At 46.8% G+C, this 22,491-nt stretch overlaps 1 protein-coding gene and 1 pseudogene across 1 annotated transcript; one reads left to right on the plus strand and one right to left on the minus strand.

The window, feature by feature from the left end:
* The first annotated feature begins 16,025 nt into the window (after positions 1-16,025).
* On the plus strand, positions 16,026-19,331 carry LOC103647918 (tubby-like F-box protein 11; annotated as a pseudogene).
* An 820-nt stretch (positions 19,332-20,151) lies between these two features.
* On the minus strand, positions 20,152-22,014 carry LOC103647917 (zinc finger protein CONSTANS-LIKE 15-like). Its single transcript, NM_001394929.1, has 4 exons — positions 21,294-22,014; positions 20,920-21,174; positions 20,429-20,769; positions 20,152-20,338 (listed from the first exon to the last, which is right to left on the minus strand). Exons 1-4 carry the CDS (start codon positions 21,831-21,833, stop codon positions 20,245-20,247), a joined length of 1,230 nt encoding a protein of 409 aa, NP_001381858.1. The 5' UTR covers positions 21,834-22,014; the 3' UTR covers positions 20,152-20,244.
* Positions 22,015-22,491: the final 477 nt, after the last annotated feature.

Below are 22,491 nucleotides of genomic sequence, written 5' to 3' on the forward strand. Positions count from 1 at the left end.
CTTGAGGGTCCCTTGGGTTTCAGACTTATCCTGCAAAAAGAACACCCAAGTGAAGCGGGAAAAATCATCAACAATAACTAAACCATACTTACTTCCTCCTATGCTCAGATAGGCGACGGGTCCGAAGAGGTCCATATGTAGCAGCTCCAGGGGTCTTGATGTTGTCATCACATTTTTGGTGTGATGAGAGCCTCCCACCTGTTTCCCTGCTTGACAAGCTGCACAAGGTCTATCTTTTTCGAAATGAACATTGGTTAGACCTATCACGTGTTCTCCCTTTAGAAGCTTGTGGAGGTTCTTCATCCCCACATGTGCTAAGCGGCGATGCCACAGCCAGCCCATGCAAGTCTTAGCCATTAGGCATGCATCTAGACCGGCCTCTTCTTTTGCAAAATCAACTAAATAAAGTTTGCCGTCTAATACACCCTTAAAAGCTAGTGAACCATCACTTCTTCTAAAGACAGACACATCTACATTTGTAAATAGACAGTTATACCCCATGTTGCATAATTGACTAACAGATAGCAAATTATATCCAAGAGACTCTACTAAAAACACATTAGATATGGAGTGCTCATTAGAAATTGCAATTTTACCTAACCCTTTTACCTTGCCTTGATTCCCATCACTGAATATAATTGAATCTTGGGAATCCTTATTCTTGACGTAGGAAGTGAACATTTTCTTCTCCCCCGTCATATGGTTTGTGCATCCGCTATCAATAATCCAGCTTGAACCCCCGGATGCATAAACCTGCAAGGTAAATTTAGGCTTGGGACTTAGGTACCCAACTCTTGTTGGGTCCTACAAGGTTAGTGCAAATATCCTTAGGGACCCAAATGCAAGTTTTGTCTCCCTTGCATTTTGCCCCTAACTTCCTAGCAACTATATTCCTATCCTTTCTACAAATAGCAAAGGAAGCATTTAGGGCATGATAAATTGTAGAAGGTCCATGAACTTTCCTAACAACATTTCTCCTAGGCATATTGTGAATAACATTTCTTCTACCAACCTTTCTATCATGCATAACATGAGAACTAGAAGCAGTCATAGCACAAGAATCATAAGCATGTGAATTAAAAGCATCATAACTTCTAAAAGCATTTCTAGAATTTTTCCTATCATGATACAAAAAGGCATGGTTCTTTTTAGCACTAGTAGCCATAGGGACCTTCCCTTTCTCCTTAGCGGGAATGGGAGCCTTATGGCTTGTTAAGTTCTTGGCTTCCCTTTTGAAGCCAAGTCCATCCTTAATTGAGGGGTGTCTACCAATCGTGTAGGCATCCCTTGCAAATTTTAGCTTATCAAATTCGCTTTTGCTAGCCTTAAGTTGAGCATTAAGACTAGCCACTTCATCATTCAATTTAGAAATTGAAACTAGATGTTTACTACAAGCATCAACATTAAGATCTTTACACCTAGTGCACATTTCAACAATTTCTACACAAGATGTTGATTTACTAGCTACTTCTAGTTTAGCATTTAAGTCATCATTAACACTCTTTAAAGTAGCAATGTTTTCATGACAAGAAGATAATTCACTAGAAAGCACTTTATTTCTTTTAACTTCTAAAGCATAGGATTTTTGTGCCTCTACAAACTTATCATGTTCATCATACAACAAATCCTCTTGCTTTTCTAAAAGCCTATCCTTTTCATTCAAGGCATCAATCAATTCATTGATTTTATCAATTTTATTTCTATCCAATCCCTTGAACAAACTAGAGTAATCTATTTCATCATCACTAGACTCATCGTCACTAGAAGAATCATAAGTGGCATCATTACTAGTGATTACCTTCTTCTCTCTTGCCATGAGGCAAGTGTGACGCTCGTTGGGGAAGAGGGATGACTTGTTGAATGCAGTGGCGGCGAGTCCCTCATTGTCGGAGTCAGACGAGGAGCAGTCCGAATCCCACTCCTTGCCAAGATGAGCCTCGCCCTTTGCCTTCTTATAATTCTTCTTCTTCTCCCTCTTACTCCCTTGGTCCTGATCACTATCATTGTCGGGACAGTTAGCAATAAAATGACCAAGCTTACCGCATTTGAAGCACGAACGCTTCCCTTTGGCCTTGGTCTTGCTTGGCTGTCCCTTGCGACCTTTAAGCGCCGTCTTGAATTTTTTGATGATGAGGGCCATCTCTTCATCATTAAGTCCGGCCGCCTCAATTTGTGCCACCCTGCTAGGTAGCGCCTCCTTGCTTCTTGTTGCCTTGAGAGCAAGGGGTTGAGGCTCGTTGATCAGACCATTCAAGGCGTCGTCCACGTATCTTGCCTCCTTGATCATCATCCTCCCGCTTACGAATTTTCCGAGTACCTCCTCGGGCGTCATCTTCGTGTACCTGGGATTCTCACGAATATTGTTCACGAGATGAGGATCAAGAACGGTAAATGACCTTAGCATTAGGCGGACGACGTCGTGATCCGTCCATCGCGTGCTTCCGTAGCTCCTTATTTTGTTGATAAGGATCTTGAGCCGGTTGTATGTTTGCGTTGGCTCCTCGCCCCTTATCATCGCGAATCGTCCGAGCTCGCCCTCCACCAACTCCATCTTGGTGAGTAAGGTGACATCATTCCCCTCATGAGAGATCTTGAGGGTGTCCCAAATCTGCTTGGCATTGTCCAAGCCGCTCACCTTGTGATACTCGTCCCTGCACAAAGAGGCTAGCAACACAGTAGTAGCTTGTGCATTTTTATGGATCTGTTCATTAATGAACGAAGGACTATCCGAGCTATCAAATTTCATTCCACTTTCCACAATCTCCCAAATGCTTGGATGGAGAGAAAATAGGTGTGTACGCATTTTGTGACTCCAAAATCCGTAGTCCTCTCCATCAAATTGAGGAGGCTTGCCAAGTGGAATGGGGAGCAAATGAGCATTTGAGCTGTGCGGAATGCGCGAATAATCAAAAGAAAAGTTTGAGTTAACCGTTTTTTGTTTGTCGTAGTTGATAGTCGCCTAGAGGGGGGGTGAATAGGGCGAAACTGAAATTTACAAAAATAATCACAACTACACGCCGGGGTTAGCGTTAGTAATAATAAATGAGTCCACTAGAGAGGGCGCAAAACAAATCGCAAGCAATTAAGGAGAGTGACACGCGGATTTGTTTTACCGAGGTTCGGTTCTTGCAAACCTACTCCCCGTTGAGGAGGCCACAAAGGCCGGGTCTCTTTCAACCCTTCCCTCTCTCAAACGGTCCCTCCGACCGAGTGAGCTTTCCTTCTTCTCAATCAACCGGGAACAAAACTTCCCCGCAAGGGCCACCACACAATCGGTGCCTCTTGCCTTGGTTACAATTGAGTGTTGATCACAAGAACACAAGAGAAAGAAAGAATGCGATCCAAGCGCAAGAGCTCAAAAGAACACGGCAAATCACTCTCTCTAGTCACTAGGGTTTTGTGTGGAATTGGAGAGGATTTGATCTCTTTGAATGTGTCTAGAATTGAATGCCTAGCTCTTGTAAGTGGTTGAGAAGTGGAAAACTTGGATGGCAATGAATGTGGGGTGGTTGGGGTATTTATAGCCCCAACCACCAAATGTGGCCGTTGGGGAGCCAGTCTGCTCGATGGCGCACCGGACAGTCCGGTGCACACCGGACATGTCCGGTGCCCCTGCCACGTCATCAGTGCCGTTGGAATCTGACCGTTGGAGTTCTGACTTGTGGGCCACCCTTGATGTCCGGTGGCGCACCGGACAGCTCCTGTTCATTGTCCGGTGCGCCAGTATGGGCAAACCTGACGTCTGCGCGCGCTGCGGCGCATTTAATGCCTCTGCAGGTAGCCGTTGGCGCGGGATAGCCGTTGCGCTGGAGTCACACCGGACAGTCCGGTGCACACCGGACATGTCCGGTGAATTATAGCGGACGAGCCGTTGGCTTTTCCCGAAGCTGAAGAGTTCCTGAGGCCGCTTCTCCATGGCGCACCGGACACTGTCCGGTGTACACCGGACAGTCCGGTGAATTATAGCGCGAGAGCCCCTGGAAATTCCCGAAGGTGACGAGTTCGAGCTGGAGTCCCCTGGTGCACCGGACACTGTCCGGTGGTGCACCGGACACTGTCCGGTGGCACACCGGACAGTCCGGTGCGCCCAGACCAGAGGGCCTACGGTTGGCTCTTTGCCCTTTTGTTGAACCCAACACTTGGTCATTTTATTGGCTATGTTGTGAACCTTTGACACCTGTATAACTTATACACTAGAACAAACTAGTTAGTCCAAAGATTTGTGTTGGGCAATTCAACCACCAAAATTATATAGGAACAAGGTGTAAGCCTAATTCCCTTTCAATCTCCCCCTTTTTGGTGATTGATGCCAACACAAACCAAAGCAAATATAGAAGTGCATAATTGAACTAGTTTACATAATGTAAGTGCAAAGGTTACTTGGAGATGAGCCAATATAACTACTTACAAGATATGCAAGGAATGTTTCTTTCTTATATAACATTTTGGACCACGTTTGCACCACTTGTTTTGTTTTTGCAAAACCTTTTTGTAAATCCATTTCATAGATCTTTTGCAAATAGTCAAGGTAAATAAATAAGAGTTTGCAAAAGCATTTTCAAGATTTGAAATTTCCTCCCCCTATTTCAAATGCTTTTCCTTTGACAAAACAAAACTCCCCCTAAAAGAGATCCACCTCTTAGTGTTCAAGAGGGTTTTGATATACCATTTTGAAATACTACTTTCTCCCCCTTTTGAACACAATAGGATACCAAATGATAAAGACTTTTGGAAAGCACTAAGTTTTTGAATTTGGTGGTGGTGGTGCGGTCCTTTTGCTTTGGGCTCATTTCTCCCCCTTTTTGGCATGAATCGCCAAAAACGGAACCATTAGAGCCCTCGAAGTGCAATCTTCCCCTTTGGTCATAAATAAGTGAGGTAAGATTATACCAAAGACGAAGTCCTTTTGCGTTTGAGCTTTTACTCTTTCCCCCAAGGATGAAGTCCTTTTCCTTGATGCTCATTTCTCCCCTGAAGAAGAGAGAGTTGCTCGGAGTGGTGGCGAAGTATGAGTTACGGAGTGGAAGCCTTTGTCTTCGCCGAAGACTCCAATTCCCTTTCGATATACCTATGACTTGGTTTGAAATAAACTTGAAAACACATTAGTCATAGCATATAAAAGAGACATGATCAAAGGTATTCAAAAGAGCGATGTGTGCAAGCTTAGCAAAAGAAGTTTCTAGAATCAAGAATATTGAGCTCATGCCTAAGTCTGGTAAAGGATTGTTCATCAAGTGGCTTGGTAAAGATATCGGCTAATTGATCTTTAGTATTAATGTAAGAAATCTCGATATCCCCCTTTTGTTGGTGATCCCTAAGAAAATGATACCGAATGGCTATGTGCTTAGTGCGGCTATGCTCGACGGGATTGTCGGCCATTTTGATTGCACTCTCATTATCACATAGCAAAGGGACTTTGGTTAATTTGTAACCGTAGTCCCGCAGGGTTTGCCTCATCCAAAGCAATTGCGCGCAACAATGTCCTGCGGCAATGTACTCGGCTTCGGCGGTGGAAAGAGCGACGGAATTTTGCTTCTTTGAGGCCCAAGACACCAAGGATCTTCCCAAGAACTGGCAAGTCCCCGATGTGCTCTTCCTATTGATTTTGCACCCTGCCCAATCGGCATCCGAATAACCAATCAAATCAAACGTGGATCCCCGAGGGTACCAAAGCCCAAACTTAGGTGTATAAGCCAAATATCTCAAGATTCGTTTTACGGCCGTAAGGTGGGATTCCTTAGGGTCGGATTGGAATCTTGCACACATGCAAACGGAAAGCATAATGTCCGGTCGAGATGCACATAAATAAAGCAAAGAACCAATCATCGACCGGTATACCTTTTGATCCACGGACTTACCTCCCGTGTCGAGGTCGAGATGCCCATTAGTTCCCATGGGTGTCTTGATGGGTTTGGCATCCTTCATCCCAAACTTAGCAAGAATGTCTTGAGTGTACTTCGTTTGGCTAATGAAGGTGCCCTCTCGGAGTTGCTTGACTTGGAATCCTAGAAAATACTTCAACTCCCCCATCATCGACATCTCGAATTTCTGTGTCATGATCCTACTAAACTCTTCACATGTAGACTCGTTAGTAGACCCAAATATAATATCATCAACATAAATTTGGCATACAAACAAGTCATTTTCAAGAGTTTTAGTAAAGAGTGTAGGATCGGCCTTGCCGACTTTGAAGCCATTTGCAATAAGGAAATCTCTTAGGCATTCATACCATGCTCTTGGGGCTTGCTTGAGCCCATAAAGCGCCTTAGAGAGCCTATAGACATGGTTAGGGTACTCACTGTCTTCAAAGCCGGGAGGTTGCTCAACATAGACCTCTTCCTTGATTGGTCCATTGAGGAAGGCACTCTTCACGTCCATTTGATAAAGCTTGAAGCCATGGTAAGTAGCATAGGCTAATAATATGCGAATTGACTCAAGCCTAGCTACGGGTGCATAGGTTTCACCAAAATCCAAACCTTCGACTTGTGAATACCCTTTGGCCACGAGTCGAGCTTTGTTCCTTGTCACCACACCATGCTCATCTTGCTTGTTGCGGAAGACCCATTTGGTTCCTACAACATTTTGGTTAGGACGTGGAACTAAATGCCATACCTCGTTCCTCGTGAAATTGTTGAGCTCCTCTTGCATCGCCACCACCCAATCCGAATCTTGGAGAGCTTCCTCTACCCTGTGTGGCTCAATAGAGGAAACAAACGAGTAATGTTCACAAAAATGTGCAACCCGAGATCGAGTAGTTACCCCCTTATGAATGTCGCCGAGGATGGTGTCGACGGGGTGATCTCGTTGGATTGCTTGGTGGATTCTTGGGTGTGGCGGTCTTGGTTCTTCCTCATCCTCCTTTTCTTGGTCATTTGCATCTCCCCCTTGATCATTGCCGTCATCTTGAGGTGGCTCATCTTCTTGATTTTGCCCTTCATCAGCTTGAGCCTCATCCTCATTTTGAGTTGGTGGAGATGCTTGCGTGGAGGAGGATGGTTGATCTTGTGCATTTGGAGGCTCTTCGGATTCCCTAGGACACACATCCCCAATGGACATGTTCCTAAGCGCTATGCATGGAGCCTGTTCTTCACCTACTTCATCAAGATCAACTTGCTCTACTTGAGAGCCGTTAGTTTCATCAAACACAACGTCACATGAGACTTCAACTAGTCCAGTGGACTTGTTAAAGACCCTATATGCCCTTGTGTTTGAGTCATAACCAAGTAAAAAGCCTTCTACAGTTTTAGGAGCAAATTTAGATTTTCTACCTCTTTTAATAAGAATGAAGCATTTGCTACCAAAAACTCTAAAATATGAAATGTTGGGCTTTTTACCGGTTAGGAGTTCATATGATGTCTTCTTGAGGATTCGGTGAAGATATAACCGGTTGATGGCGTAGCAGGCGGTGTTGACCGCTTCGGCCCAAAACCGGTCCGGTGTCTTGTACTCATCAAGCATGGTTCTTGCCATGTCCAATAGAGTTCGATTCTTCCTCTCCACTACACCGTTTTGTTGTGGCGTGTAGGGAGAAGAGAACTCATGCTTGATGCCCTCTTCCTCAAGGAAGCCTTCAATTTGTGAGTTCTTGAACTCCGTCCCATTGTCGCTTCTTATTTTCTTGATCCTTAAGCCAAACTCATTTTGAGCTCGTCTCAAGAATCCCTTTAAGGTCCCTTGGGTTTGAGATTTTTCCTGTAAAAAGAATACCCAAGTGAAGCGAGAATAATCATCCACAATAACTAGACAGTACTTACTCCCGCCGATGCTTATGTAAGCGATCGGGCCGAATAGATCCATGTGTAGGAGCTCCAGTGGCCTGTCAGTCGTCATTATGTTCTTGTGTGGATGATGAGTGCCAACTTGCTTCCCTGCTTGGCATGCGCTACAAATCCTGTCTTTCTCAAAATGAACATTGGTTAGTCCTAAAATGTGCTCTCCCTTTAGAAGCTTATGAAGATTCTTCATCCCAACATGGGCTAGTCGACGGTGCCAGAGCCAACCCATGTTAGTCTTAGCAATTAAACATGTGTCGAGCTCAGCTCTATCAAAATCTACTAAGTATAGCTGACCCTCTAACACACCCTTAAATGCTATTGAATCATCACTTCTTCTAAAGACAGTGACACCTATATCAGTAAAAAGACAGTTGTAGCCCATTTGACATAATTGGGAAACAGAAAGCAAGTTGTAATCTAATGAATCAACAAGAAAAACATTGGAAATGGAATGGTCAGGTGAAATAGCAATTTTACCCAAACCTTTGACCAACCCTTGATTTCCATCCCCAAATGTGATAGCTCGTTGGGGATCTTTGTTTTTCTCATATGAGGAGAACATCCTTTTCTCCCCGGTCATGTGGTTTGTGCACCCGCTGTCGAGTATCCAACTTGAGCCTCCGGATGCATAAACCTACAAAACAAATTTAGTTCTTGACTTTAGGTACCCAAACTGTTTTGGGTCCTTTGGCATTAGATACAAGAACTTTGGGTACCCAAACACAAGTTTTGGAGCCCTTGTGTTTGCCCCCAACAAATTTGGCAACTACTTTGCCGGATTTGCTAGTAAGCACATAAGATGCATCAAAAGTTTTAAATGAAATGGCATGATCATTTGATGCATTAGGAATTTTCTTCTTAGGCAACTTGGCACGGGTTGGTTGCCTAGAACTAGATGTCTCACCCCTATACATGAAAGCATGGTTAGGGCCAGAGTGAGACTTCCTAGAATGAATCTTCCTAATTTTGCTCTCAGGATAGCCTGCAGGGTATAAAATGCAACCCTCGTTATCCTGAGGCATGGGAGCCTTGCCCTTAACAAAGTTAGATAAGTTCTTTGGAGGGGCATTAAGTTTGACATTGTCTCCCCTTTGGAAGCCAATGCCATCCTTGATGCCAGGGCGTCTCCCATTATAGAGCATGCTTCTAGCCAATTTAAATTTTTCATTTTCTAAGTCATGCTCTCTAATCTTAGCATTTAGTTGAGCTATGTGATCATTTTGGTTTTTAATTAAGGCTAGGTGATCATGGATAGCATCAACATTAATATCTCTACATCTAGTACAAATGGAAATATGCTCAACATTAGATGTAGAGGGTTTGCAAGATTTTAGTTCAACAACCTTAGCATGCAACATATCATTTTCAGTTCTAAGGTCGGAAATAGTAGCATTGCAAACATCAAAATCCTTAGCCTTAGCAATTAGTTTCTCATTCTCATTTCTAAGGCTAGCAATGGAAACATTTAACTCATCAATCCTAGCAAGCAAATCAACATTATCATTTCTAGGATCAATGCAAACATGAGAATCTACCTTAGCAATTAATTTAGCATTTTCATTTCTAAGGTTGGCAATAGTGTCATGGCACATGCTTAGCTCACTAGATAATTTGTTACATTTTTCTACTTCTAGAGCATAAGCATTTTTAACCTTAACATGTTTCTTATTCTCCTTGATTAGGAAGTCCTCTTGGGAGTCCAAGAGATCATCCTTCTCATGTATAGCACTAACTAATTCATTCAACTTTTCTTTTTGTTGCATGTTGAGGTTGGCAAAAAGAATCCTTAAGTTATCCTCCTCATTTTTATCATCCTCATCACTAGATGTTTCATATTTAGTGGAGGACCTTGATTTTACCTTCTTTTTGCCGTCCTTGGCCATGAGACACTTGTGGCCGACGTTGGGGAAGAGAAGGCCTTTGGTGACGGCGATGTTGGCGGCGTCCTCGTCGTCGGAGGAGTCGCTTGAGCTTTCGTCGGAGTCCCACTCCCGACAAACATGGGCATCGCCGCCCTTCTTCTTGTAATACCTCTTCTTCTCCTTTCTTCTTCCCTTCTTGTCGTCGCCCCTGTCACTGTCACTAGACATAGGACATTTTGCAATGAAGTGACCGGGCTTACCACACTTGTAGCAAACCTTCTTGGAACGGGGTTTGTAGTCCTTCCCCTTCCGTTGCTTGAGAATTTGCCTAAAGCTTTTGATGATTAGGGCCATCTCCTCATTGTCGAGCTTGGAGGCGTCAATTGGTTGTCTACTTGGTGTAGACTCCTCCTTCTTCTCCTCCGTTGCCTTAAAGGCCACCGGTTGCGCCTCGGATGTGGAAGGCTCGTCAAGCTCGTTGATCTTCTTGGAGCCCTTAATCATGCATTCAAAACTAACGAAATTCCCGATGACTTCCTCGGGGGTCATTAGTGGATATCTTGGATTACCACGAATTAATTGAACTTGTGTGGGGTTAAGGAAAATAAGAGCTCTCAGAATAACCTTAACCACTTCGTGGTCATCCCATTTTGTGCTCCCGAGGTTGCGCACTTGGTTCACCAAGGTCTTGAGCCGGTTGTACATGTCTTGTGGCTCCTCCCCTTGGCGAAGACGGAAGCGACCGAGCTCCCCCTCGATCGTTTCCCGCTTGGTGATCTTGGTGAGTTCATCACCCTCGTGCGCCGTCTTGAGTAGGTCCCAAATCTCCTTGGCGTTCTTCAATCCTTGTACTTTGTTGTATTCCTCCTTGCTTAGGGAGGCAAGGAGGATGGTTGCGGCTTGGGAGTTGAAGTGCTCGATTTGGGCCACTTCGTCCGTGTCATAGTCCTCATCCCCTATTGATGGTACCTGTACACCATACTCAACAACATCCCATATTCTTTTGTGGAGAGAGGTTAGATGAAATCGCATCAAATTACTCCACATAGCATAATCTTCACCATTAAAAGTTGGTGGTTTGCCTAATGGGACGGAAAGTAAAGGTGTATGTTTAGGAATGCGAGGGTAGCGTAGGGGGATCTTACTATACTTCTTGCGCTCTTGGCGCTTAGAAGTGACGGAGGGCGCATCGGAGTCGGAGGTAGAAGTTGATGAAGTGTCGGTCTCGTAGTAGACCACCTTCCTCATCCTCTTATGCTTATCGCCTTTCCGATGCGGCTTGTGGGAAGAAGATTTTTCCTTCTTCTCTTTGTGGTGAGAAGAAGATTTCTTCTCCTTCCCTTTGTTGGAGGAGCTCTTCTTCTTCTCCCTCCTTTTGGTGCGGGACTCTTCCGATGAAGTGCTCCCGTAGCTTGTAGTGGGCTTTTCGCCGGTCTCCATCTCCTTCTTGGCGTGATCTCCCGACATCACTTCGAGCGGTTAGGCTCTAATGAAGCACCGGGCTCTGATACCAATTGATAGTCGCCTAGAGGGGGGGTGAATAGGGCGAAACTGAAATTTACAAAAATAATCACAACTACACGCCGGGGTTAGCGTTAGTAATAATAAATGAGTCCACTAGAGAGGGCGCAAAACAAATCGCAAGCAATTAAGGAGAGTGACACGCGGATTTGTTTTACCGAGGTTCGGTTCTTGCAAACCTACTCCCCGTTGAGGAGGCCACAAAGGCCGGGTCTCTTTCAACCCTTCCCTCTCTCAAACGGTCCCTCCGACCGAGTGAGCTTTCCTTCTTCTCAATCAACCGGGAACAAAACTTCCCCGCAAGGGCCACCACACAATCGGTGCCTCTTGCCTTGGTTACAATTGAGTGTTGATCACAAGAACACAAGAGAAAGAAAGAATGCGATCCAAGCGCAAGAGCTCAAAAGAACACGGCAAATCACTCTCTCTAGTCACTAGGGTTTTGTGTGGAATTGGAGAGGATTTGATCTCTTTGAATGTGTCTAGAATTGAATGCCTAGCTCTTGTAAGTGGTTGAGAAGTGGAAAACTTGGATGGCAATGAATGTGGGGTGGTTGGGGTATTTATAGCCCCAACCACCAAATGTGGCCGTTGGGGAGCCAGTCTGCTCGATGGCGCACCGGACAGTCCGGTGCACACCGGACATGTCCGGTGCCCCTGCCACGTCATCAGTGCCGTTGGAATCTGACCGTTGGAGTTCTGACTTGTGGGCCACCCTTGATGTCCGGTGGCGCACCGGACAGCTCCTGTTCATTGTCCGGTGCGCCAGTATGGGCAAACCTGACGTCTGCGCGCGCTGCGGCGCATTTAATGCCTCTGCAGGTAGCCGTTGGCGCGGGATAGCCGTTGCGCTGGAGTCACACCGGACAGTCCGGTGCACACCGGACATGTCCGGTGAATTATAGCGGACGAGCCGTTGGCTTTTCCCGAAGCTGAAGAGTTCCTGAGGCCGCTTCTCCATGGCGCACCGGACACTGTCCGGTGTACACCGGACAGTCCGGTGAATTATAGCGCGAGAGCCCCTGGAAATTCCCGAAGGTGACGAGTTCGAGCTGGAGTCCCCTGGTGCACCGGACACTGTCCGGTGGTGCACCGGACACTGTCCGGTGGCACACCGGACAGTCCGGTGCGCCCAGACCAGAGGGCCTACGGTTGGCTCTTTGCCCTTTTGTTGAACCCAACACTTGGTCATTTTATTGGCTATGTTGTGAACCTTTGACACCTGTATAACTTATACACTAGAACAAACTAGTTAGTCCAAAGATTTGTGTTGGGCAATTCAACCACCAAAATTATATAGGAACAAGGTGTAAGCCTAATTCCCTTTCAGTAGTCGTCGTCCTTGTGGGAAGAAGTAGACTCGTCGCTGTCGTAGTAGACGATCTCCTTGATACGTCTTGTCTTCTTCTTCTTCCCATCTTTACGTCTGTGGCCCGAGCCAGAGTCGTTGGATTTGTCATCTTTTGGCTCGTTGACGAAGGACTCCTTTTCCTTGTCGTTGATCACGATTCCCTTCCCCTTAGAATCCATCTCTTCGGGCGGTTAGTCCCTTTCTTGAAGAGAACGGCTCCGATACCAATTGAGAGCACCTAGAGGGGGGGTGAATAGGTGATCCTGTAAAACTTAAGCTTATAGCCACAAAAAACTTGTTAAGTGTTAGCACAATAAATGCCAAGTGGCTAGAAAGGAGTCTCAACAAAACACAATACCACAAGAGATCAATCACAGAGATGACACAGTGGTTTATCCCGTGGTTCGGCCAAGACCAACGCTTGCCTACTCCACGTTGTGGCGTCCCAATGGACGAGGGTTGCAATCAACCCCTCTCAAGCGGTCCAAAGACTCACTTGAATACCACGGTGTTTTGCTTGCTTTTTCTCAATCCCGTTTGCGAGGAATCTCCACAATTTGGAGCCTCTCGCCCTTACAATTGAAGTTCACAAAGAAGCATAGAGTAAGGGAGAATGAGTAACGCACACAAGACTTCAAAAGATCAGAGCAACAACACGCACACAAGTCGCAACAAGAGCTCGCAACACAACTCCAAGAGTTCGCAACTCAACAAGAGCTCTAGATGCTATCACAATGAAACGAATGCGTGAGATCGATGTCTTGGTGCTTAGGAATGTTGTAGGAATGCTTGGTATTCTCCTCCATGCGCCTAGGGGTCCCTTTTATAGCCCCAAGGCAGCTAGGAGCCGTTGAGAACAATTCTGGAAGGCTGATCTTGCCTTCTGTCATCGGGCGCACCGGACAGTCCGGTGCACACCGGACACTGTCCGGTGCCCGATTTCTTTCCTTAAATGGCGCAGCCGACCGTTGCAGATCTGGGAGCCGTTGGCGCACCGGACAGTCTGGTGCACACCGGACAGTCCGGTGCCCCCTTCCGACCGTTGGCTTGGCCACGTGTCGCGCGCAGAATCCGCGGCCGACCGTTGGCCCGGCCGACCGTTGGCTCACCGGACAGTCCGGTGCACACCGGACAGTCCGGTGAATTTTAGCCGTACGCCGTCAGCAAATTCCCGAGAGCGGCCTCTTCGGCCGAGGCAGCCTGGCGCACCGGACACTGTCCGGTGCACCACCGGACAGTCCGGTGCCCCAGACCGAAGCAGCCTTCTAGCCAACTTTTTCTTTTCTTTTTCCTCCTGTTTCCAATACTTAGACAAGTATATTAGTACACAAAACCAATGTACTAAGACTTAGAAACATACCTTTGCTCTAGATTTGCACTTTGTTCATCCATGGGCATTGATTCACTTTTAAGCACTTGAGTTGGCACTCAATCACCAAAATACTTAGAAATGGCCCAAGGGCACATTTCCCTTTCAAGAGGTTGAATCTGACCACCCACTAAAAATCAGAGGTTTATATAGACTTATTTCAAACTAATTTTGTATAGTAGACAATGTTTTTTTATAAGAGGAGATCTCCAATTCTATTATTTTTCATAATAGAAATACAATAGTTCACATAGAAAGGACTAGACCAACAGACTAACCCCTTAAGTCAGAAACCGGTTACCATAACCTAACTGCTAGTTTGGGAGTCATAAAATTGAAAGGGATTTTAGCCCCTACAACCTGTTTCGGTTTTATGGCTCCTAAACTAGCACTAAATGCTATTTTGGAAACTCAAATTCTCTTCGAGATTGAAAGGATGTAATAGGAAATTAGTTTATTTTCAACTCAATCTCCTCCAATAACGAAAGAGATTTAAGGCTTCCAAAGTAGCCTTAAGGGTATTGTCGAGAGGAGAATAGACCCTGATTCAGGGCGCCAAAAAATCACGACAAAGTCTAACTAAGTTTTTAAAGTGCCACGTCCACATGAGACAACATGCTGTTCAGCGGTTATCACTAAATTTCTCCCCCTATATGCCACTCACATGCCACGTCAGCGTTCTCTTCCCCCTATATCTCCACCCTGTACAACGATTCCCCCTAAATCCTTCCCCTATACCCCACTATAATCATAAAATACCATTTTCATCTCTATTCACCATCTATTATCAATTTTTTCCCAACTAATAAATACTTCTGTGCACAGAAACCGAGTCAAGAGGAGCGCTTGTGGTATCTCTTCATCTAGCGTGCACAACACCCATCCGCTACTACTGTAGTAGCCGTAGGGGGCACCGTTGAAGTAGAGGCAGTACTGGCGCCGTCACAGGGAGGGGAGAGGCCACCGTTGAAGCCAGTCTAACTGAAAGGCTCACACAGGAGCTAACCAACAACATGCAAAAGAGAAAACTCCACGACCACCATCCATCCAGCAGGGGAACTACTCTTCACTTGCTTCATGTTCTTCAATGTCCCCATAGTCAGACAATAATGGTAGATTCATGCGACTATGGAATGGAGGACACGTTCTTAGATTCTTTTTTTTCCTATTATAAAAAATGGTTTGTGAAATACTTCGACGCGGCATGCAGTTTTCTGATTTTTCTGCTGTGTTTTCACGCTGTCGATTCTGGATTGAATGAAACTGTTCGGTGCCCAGCTACAGCTGCTGCCTATTGGGTATTGGCCTACTGTTCGTCGGGACAATCAATGAAAGAGCAATGAACAATGGTTTGAGAAGAGCATCGTTTTCAAGCAATTCATATAAGCATTGGTTTCATCAAATTAATTCGGACTCCATCTACATTTTGCGTTCTTTTATTGCTTACACCACATATAGATAGGCCAAATTCTCTCTATTCATTTCACAACTCATTTTTATCTCTTATGTCCATAAGAAAAACATAAATAGTTTAAACATGCAAGCTCTATTTTTATAGTGTTAAACATACAAATAGACACATATTTTTTTACAAAAGAAGTTTAGATTTAACTGTTAAACTTCAAACCTAGGTATCTTCAACATAGAGCTATTAAAATTTAGATATACTTGGTTCACCAAAAGACCTTCAAATATACTTCATATGTTCCTTTTTATTTGACGTGGTTGTTTTTTTAAAAAAACTTCAATCATTTGTCTTATTTAAAAAACAATATGTTCTATAAAAACTACTCCCTCCGTCTGAGTATATAGTTTTGAAGTTCAATTGTTAAATCTAAACTTTCTCTTTTACAGAACATCTGTGTTTATTTGTATGTTTAACACTATTTTTAATAATATAAAAATAGTGCTCATATATTTGTTTGTATTTATGTTGTTCTTATGGACTGAATAGATAAAAAATAAGATTGGGAAATGATAGGGGCAATTTAGTCCATTTTCTTGTGAGCTGAGAAATAAAAGAATGAAAATTTTAGATGAAGTGTTGTTTTCTGAATTCATTTAATGAAACTGATACTGTTTTTGAATTACTTGAAAACAAGTGTTATTTTTCTGAAAACTGTCTCAAATTAGTGCTCTTCCGTGGATTCCCCCACTGTTCGTCTGTTCATACCTTTTGTTCCTCCCGCTTCCTTCCCTACGCGCAGGTAAGGTAACACCCAAGATGCCAAGACCCAATCCCCATGGAGTCATGGACAAGGCAGGCTCCACGTCCTTTGTCCCTGTCCACGCCGAGGACAAAGTCACGACACCAAATCCCTCCCAGGCATCACAGACCCCATTCTCCCCCCACATCAGCACAGCTCAGGAAGCTTCCCATCCTCCATGGCCTAAATCATGTCTGACACTTGACAGTTCACAAAAAGGTCCCGTTTCGTGGACCAATGTCTTGCTTCGGTTGAAAGGCGCGGTATCTGCTGCTGCTTCTGTGGAGTTATTAGGCTTCGATTTGGGGGTGGGGGCCGGTGGTTTCAGCGTGGGAGGACCGCGAAAGGCGATGCTTTCAGCAGCATGATCCAGGAGATGAAGGGCGAGATCGGCGCCATCTCGTCGCGCGGCGTGCTACGGCTCCGGCCGGGGAGCCACGCCGGGGCCGGGCGAGCGCCGGCAGCCGAGCCGGACGAGGCGCCGCGGGAGGGCTGCTGGGCGCAGTTGCCTCTCGAGCTTCTGCGTATGGTGCTGGTCAGGGTCGAGGACCAGGAGCCGCGGTGGCCGGGCCGCAGCGCCGTCGTGGCGTGCGCCTGCGTCTGCCGCTGCTGGAGGGCCGCCGTCAAGGAGATCGTGCGCGTGCTGGAGGCGTCTGGGAAACTCACCTTCCCCATCTCTCTCAAGCAGGTTGTTTTGGTTCCCTCTCATCAACTCTGAACCCGAATAAAAAATTGTGATTTTGCCACTCACACACCTTTGCTATTATGCCATCTGAGTGGGCAAATTATCCAATGCACATAGACTACTTATGCTGTCATGCACATATGCACACATAAAATCCAGATCCTCCATCTAGAATCCAACGGCACCTGACTCTTTTACAAAAAGAACCTCCCCCAACAGCTGCCAACGGTTGTTGCAAAAAGAACCTCCCGTACCGTTCGATTCAATATGTACGATCTGGATGTTACGTGTGCACATGTGCATTTCTTGGCTATGTGCATTCGATACTTTGCCAGTGTGTATGATTTGTTTGGGCCTGGAATTCTATTCATCGATTTATTCGGGTTTTATTAACTTGCAATTTCAAATCTGTAACCTGCAACCTGGCCCAAGGGATGCCCCTCTCAAATGTTTCATCAGGAGGAACCGGGCTGCTCAGTCGTATTCTTTGTGCCTTGGAGTCACTGATGGTATACTCTTTTCACCCCCTATGTATGCAATGTCTGTTGGGCAAAACACGGCGTGGATGTGATCATCGTCGATGGGGCGCTTTTTTTTCTCTCTCTCTTGCTCTGCAGGGTTAGCTGATGATGGGAAATTTTCTACTTGCTGCACGCAAATGCCGTAGGCCTGCATGCACTGAATACCTGATCTCGCTTGATGCGAAGAACACATCAGCTGGTTCCTACATTGGCAAGCTAAGGTGAGCATTCAAGAAAGCGTCTAGAAATCGTAACTTGTTTCGTGCGTCAGATAAAAAGTATCAAATTATGACAGAGACCTTGGTTTAACATTTTCTTCTCTGTTAATCAGATCAAACTTCTTGGGAACAAAGTTTACCGTCTATGATGCCCATCCACCTTGTGCCAGAGCTGCGGTTTCAAAGGGGTACATGATCGGCTCAGCCCATGTTTCTCCTGGGGTACCTGCTGGGAATTATCCGGTTTCTCACATTTCTTACTATGCGACTTTGGGTTCTAGGTATGGCAAGGCATTTTTTATTCTTCCAATGTTAGGTTCATGTTTCTTTCCAAGAAAACGTAATACACACCATCATGTGAATACATTTCCACCCCCTTGAGAATTACAGATTCAATGGGAAATACTGCTAAACTTTTTTTTCCTACTGATTATTATTGCATCCCCGTTTTTATACTGTTAATCTAGAAGGATGTCTGAGTTTATGTGAACCTAATAATTTATGCGGATTCAAAGCCATATATTGGAACAGTTATATTCCAGGACCTGCTTAGGATTATACATGAGTAAACAAAACCTTATATATATATATATTTTTTTTTTCTTCTTATAGAATGTAAATCCAGAACTTGGTGTTTAGAAAGTAGCTATGGGTTTAATGCCGAAAATTATATTAGCGGCTGACTGCTGGTCTATATATTACAATGAGAGGTTACAGTTTGTCTGACTACTATCCTTTGGCACACTCAAAAATGTTTTGCAGGGTGCCAAGAAAGATGAAGTGTGTCATGGACAGCATCCCCGTCTCAGCGATTAAAGGAGGAGGGACTGCTCCCACGCAGACCGAGTTCCCATCCATGAGCTCCAGCTCCTTCGCATCGGTTCCATTCTTCACTAGGAAACCAGGCCACCGTCCGGACAGTTGTCCAGGTGTTCCGCCGGGTACCCAGAACGAAACCAAGACGGTGCTGAAGAACAAGTCCCCCAGGTGGCACCAGCCGCTGCAGTGCTGGTGCCTCAACTTCCACGGGCGGGTCACGGTCGCGTCTGTGAAAGAACTTCCAGCTGGTGGTGGCTTCGGGCGAGAGTAAGGCTAGCTGCAGCGGCATCCGCCACACTCGCACTCCTTAGCCCTGTAGCCATTTAGGATGACGCCTGAAGCTCTGTAGCCATTTAGGGTGACGCCTGAGCTGTAACGGCGTGCGCTAAACGGGTCCCTACCTGCTACAGCCGTAGGTGAAGACGCGCACGTCCCCCAGATAAGGGAAGCACTGTAGCGCCCCCACAGTGCTCTCCTATTTAATAGTTGAACAAAAATAGAAATAAAAGATGAATAGGGTTAGATAATAATATTTTATAGTTGTAGTGGGGTATAGGGGATAATATAGGGAGAACCGCTGCGGGAGATGAAAATTTAGGGGGTGAAATGTTGATGATGTGACACAAAAAAGTGATATAAGAGGAAAAATTTAGAGAAAGCCGCTGCGGATAGCCTAACCAGGACGACGACGTGATACTCCAGTTCGGGAAGGACCTGTTCACCATGACTTCCGGTATCCGATCTCCGCGTTCCAGGCATTCGCCATCTGCCTGAGCAGCTTTGACACCAAAATCACTCGCGAGTGAGTTTGTCTCCCAGAGAGACACGCTCTAGCACCCTGCTTTGACACAGAATGTCCGTATTGGCACTGATGATCTGCGCTGTTTACCACTGTCCTCCACTAGTACTTTTCAGGGGTATCCAAGTCATTTATTACTTTTGATCCTATAGTGTCTTGTCTTTTATTCGTGGGAGTGTGTTCAAGCTGCACCATTTTTGTTTACTTCCACGTCTCATTTCTCAGCAGGTGAACCAGCTAGCAGATACAGCAAGGAATTAATAGCCTAATATAGACTTACCTGAGCTTTATGCCGGAGAGTTTGGTGATCAAGTATACTTTTGTTCAGTACAATCGTGATGTAAATAGCAATCTAGCTGGACCAGATCATACTTGTATCTATCTATGCAACCCTACAGTTGTATCCTAAAGCATTTATTTTGTACAGTTCTTTCTTAAAATGACCCTTCTGAGGCGCCAGACGAGTATATACATACATTTGCAAGTATTTTGGCACTCTAAAAAAAATACTGAGACGGCTGGCTAAGGTGGCATGGTGGTGATGAGTTCAAAGTTGAAGCTTCAAACGGCCTCCTGGCCTGGCTGCAGATGATTGTGATATAGAGTAATGAATTTTGCTAACAAGTATATAATATTATTTTTAGGGTAGAAATTTAGAGTAATATGAGTGAGGATAGTCTAAGTATCCTAGATTTATTATCTTCCTATTTGACTACAGTCAGTTATGCACAAATTTGAAATCGAGATGAAACTTGGTGGTGGATCGGAGCTGAATGTGCAAGAGTAGACGACGACAACATAGGTCAGGGCCAGCCAGCCAAGGAAGCCGAATGTACTCAACGCAGACTAGTAAGTAGTACAGTGCACTACAGTACGTCGTGGATTTATTTCTGCTGCACAGAGAGAGGAGGACAGTGAAGTATCGCCGTCCTCGCGAGCGACCGGCCGGCGGCAACAACACGTGCGAGCAGCGACCGACCTGCAACACCAAACCAACCAAGCAACCCACGAGACGAGACGAGAAGCACATGCTGCGCTGTCGCCCTGGTAGAGCGAGCGAGGCACGGGCCACGCCACGGTCCCCCTACTCCTCCGGATCGATCGGGGGAGTAGTGTCTCAGACCTCGCCGGACTTGGCGAACCGCCCCTTGATCCGCATCCGGCCGTCAGCGCGGGCCTTGCGCGACTCGTACCGGATCTGCTTGCCGAACCTGTGCGCAAGCAAGAGCAGCGAGAGCTAGCGACGTGAGAGCGACTGTGGTGTCGATCGGAGCTACCACTACTCCGGCTCGCCCGCTCACCTCCTGTTCTTCCGCTTCTCCTTGTAGCGCGAGATCACCGTGCCGCGGTCGGGGTGGGCCACGTCGTAGCCGCCCTTCTTTTCCGTCACCGGCACCAGCGCCGTCGTGGCCAACAGCTGCGGTCGCGGGGCCGTTTCCTCGTCTGGCTTGTTGCCGCTATTGTCCACGTCGCCGCCGCTGCTGAGCGTGACGCTGGCGGGGAAGATCTCCGACATGTCCACGAACGAGGACAGGCACGGCTCGTCCGGCGCCGGAGCAGCCTGCTCGCGCGCCTCCTCCACCTCCACCTCCGCCCGGCGCGCGTCGACGTCACAGGCGGTCGCGATCCACGCCTCCTGCTCCTGTCACCAGTTCATGCATGTCGTTGCTTAGAAATTTGATGAGATCCTGTTGCCCTTGGAAATATGTAGTTTAGAATTGCCATATATAAACTAGTAGATGCTGTAATGTGTGCAGCTGCAGCAGAGAAGTGACTGAACACTGAACCAAACCTCGTGGGAAGGCACTGCTGCGAAAGCCATGGTCGCTGCATCATGCCAGGCGGCGTCAGCGTCAGCAGCGTCGAGAGCCCCGAAGTCTGCGGCGGCTCCAATGTCGAGCTCCGGCGACGCCCATGGAGGCAGCTGCTCGCCGTCACCCGGCTCCAGCTCCGCGTAAGACGCCGCCACGGCCGCCGCCTCCGACTTGGCGAGCTCCTCCAGCTGCCGGATTACCACGTCAGCCAGCTCACCGCCGGAGCTCCGGTTCTAGGTCGCCATATCAAGACAACCATTAGAGAAGAGGAAAAAGAATCCCGTTTTTTTTTTGTTTGGTTTCATTTAACAATGGCTCTTGTAGCAGGGCAGCAGCCGAAGCAGCACCGTACCTTTGGGGACGGCGGTGCGAGGAGCGGATGGAGGCCATGACAAGATGTGGTAGGAACGACCACGTCCTCCAAGCACACCACCTGGGGCTCCTCCCAGGTGGACCACCAACCGACGTCCCCGCCCGCCGCCGCCGCCTTCTCGTCGTACCCGGCGACGCCGAGGATGGCCGCGAGCTCGGCGATCGAAGGGCACCCGGCGTACTCTTCCACCGCGTCATGGTCGTGGTGGAGCGGCCGCGGGTCCCGGTGCTCCTCCCCCTTCTCCTCGTCCTCCTTCTCCAAGCAGTAGCAGTCGGCGCAGACGAAGCCGCCGCCGCCGCCGCGGGGGGACGCGACGGCGGTGGCGGCGGCTGCGCGGCACCTGGCGCAGAGCGGCGCCCGGGCGTGGCGGGTGGACACCGTGTTGGCGCCGTGCACGTGGCGGTCGCACGGCAGGCACAGCCTCGCGGAGTCGGCCCGGCAGTACACCACGGCCGGCAGGCCCATGCAGTAGTCGCATCTCGGCGCCTCCTTGCTGCCGGCCGCGTCCGCGTCGGACATGGCTTCCGCCACCTGCGGCGGATCACGGCAGCGGACAAGACCCCGGGGGATCTGGTTGGGACGAGCGCGATTTGTTGCAGTGAGGACGGAGGAGGCACAGGATTGATGGCGCGAAAGGGAGAGGGGACGATAGAGGCCTACAACTCGCACGGTCGTCACCCTCACTCGTCGCTACTGTCTTGTAGTTGTTGTAGGTCGATGGTGGGTGCCAGTACAAAGACACTCTGTAGTCTGTAGATGGCCATGCAGCAGCAGCAGCACGCCGCCCCGTAGTTGAGCGCGAAGCCCGCTATTTTGGCTCAGCGTTTACCAGAGCTGTATGTATTCTACATATATGTCTACTGTTGATATTTGATTTTCTAAAGGTGTCGAAAACAAGTTAAGTATTTGGACCTTCGTCCTTTGATTTAATGCGTAGGATGAAGGTTCTTAAAGGAGATGGAAATAAAAACGATAACATGCCATATAAGCCAAAAAGATAATATGTCATACAATTTAATGAAGAGAGATATAAGAGAGTTTAACGAGAGATGTGAGAGTACGATAAAACCCTCCAATAAAAATTGCCTTAGACCGTCTCCAGCAGGCGAGAAAAAATAGTGAATACGAAACTGTAGATGACATTGTTTACAGAGTGAAGTTTAAAATAAGAAATAAA

Source organism: Zea mays, chromosome 2 (genome assembly GCF_902167145.1).
Source record: "Zea mays cultivar B73 chromosome 2, Zm-B73-REFERENCE-NAM-5.0, whole genome shotgun sequence".
Classification (NCBI taxonomy): Eukaryota; Viridiplantae; Streptophyta; class Magnoliopsida; order Poales; family Poaceae; genus Zea; species Zea mays.

Coding starts and splice junctions, on each gene's coding strand:
- LOC103647917 (NM_001394929.1), bottom strand. CDS start 21,833: ATGTCCGACGCGGACGCGGCCGGCAGCAAGGAGGCGCCGAGATGCGAC. Junction 20,770..20,919: donor CAGCAGTGCCTTCCCACGAG/GTTTGGTTCAGT, acceptor AACTGGTGACAG/GAGCAGGAGGCGTGGATCGC. Junction 20,339..20,428: donor GAGAAGCGGAAGAACAGGAG/GTGAGCGGGCGA, acceptor GCTTGCGCACAG/GTTCGGCAAGCAGATCCGGT.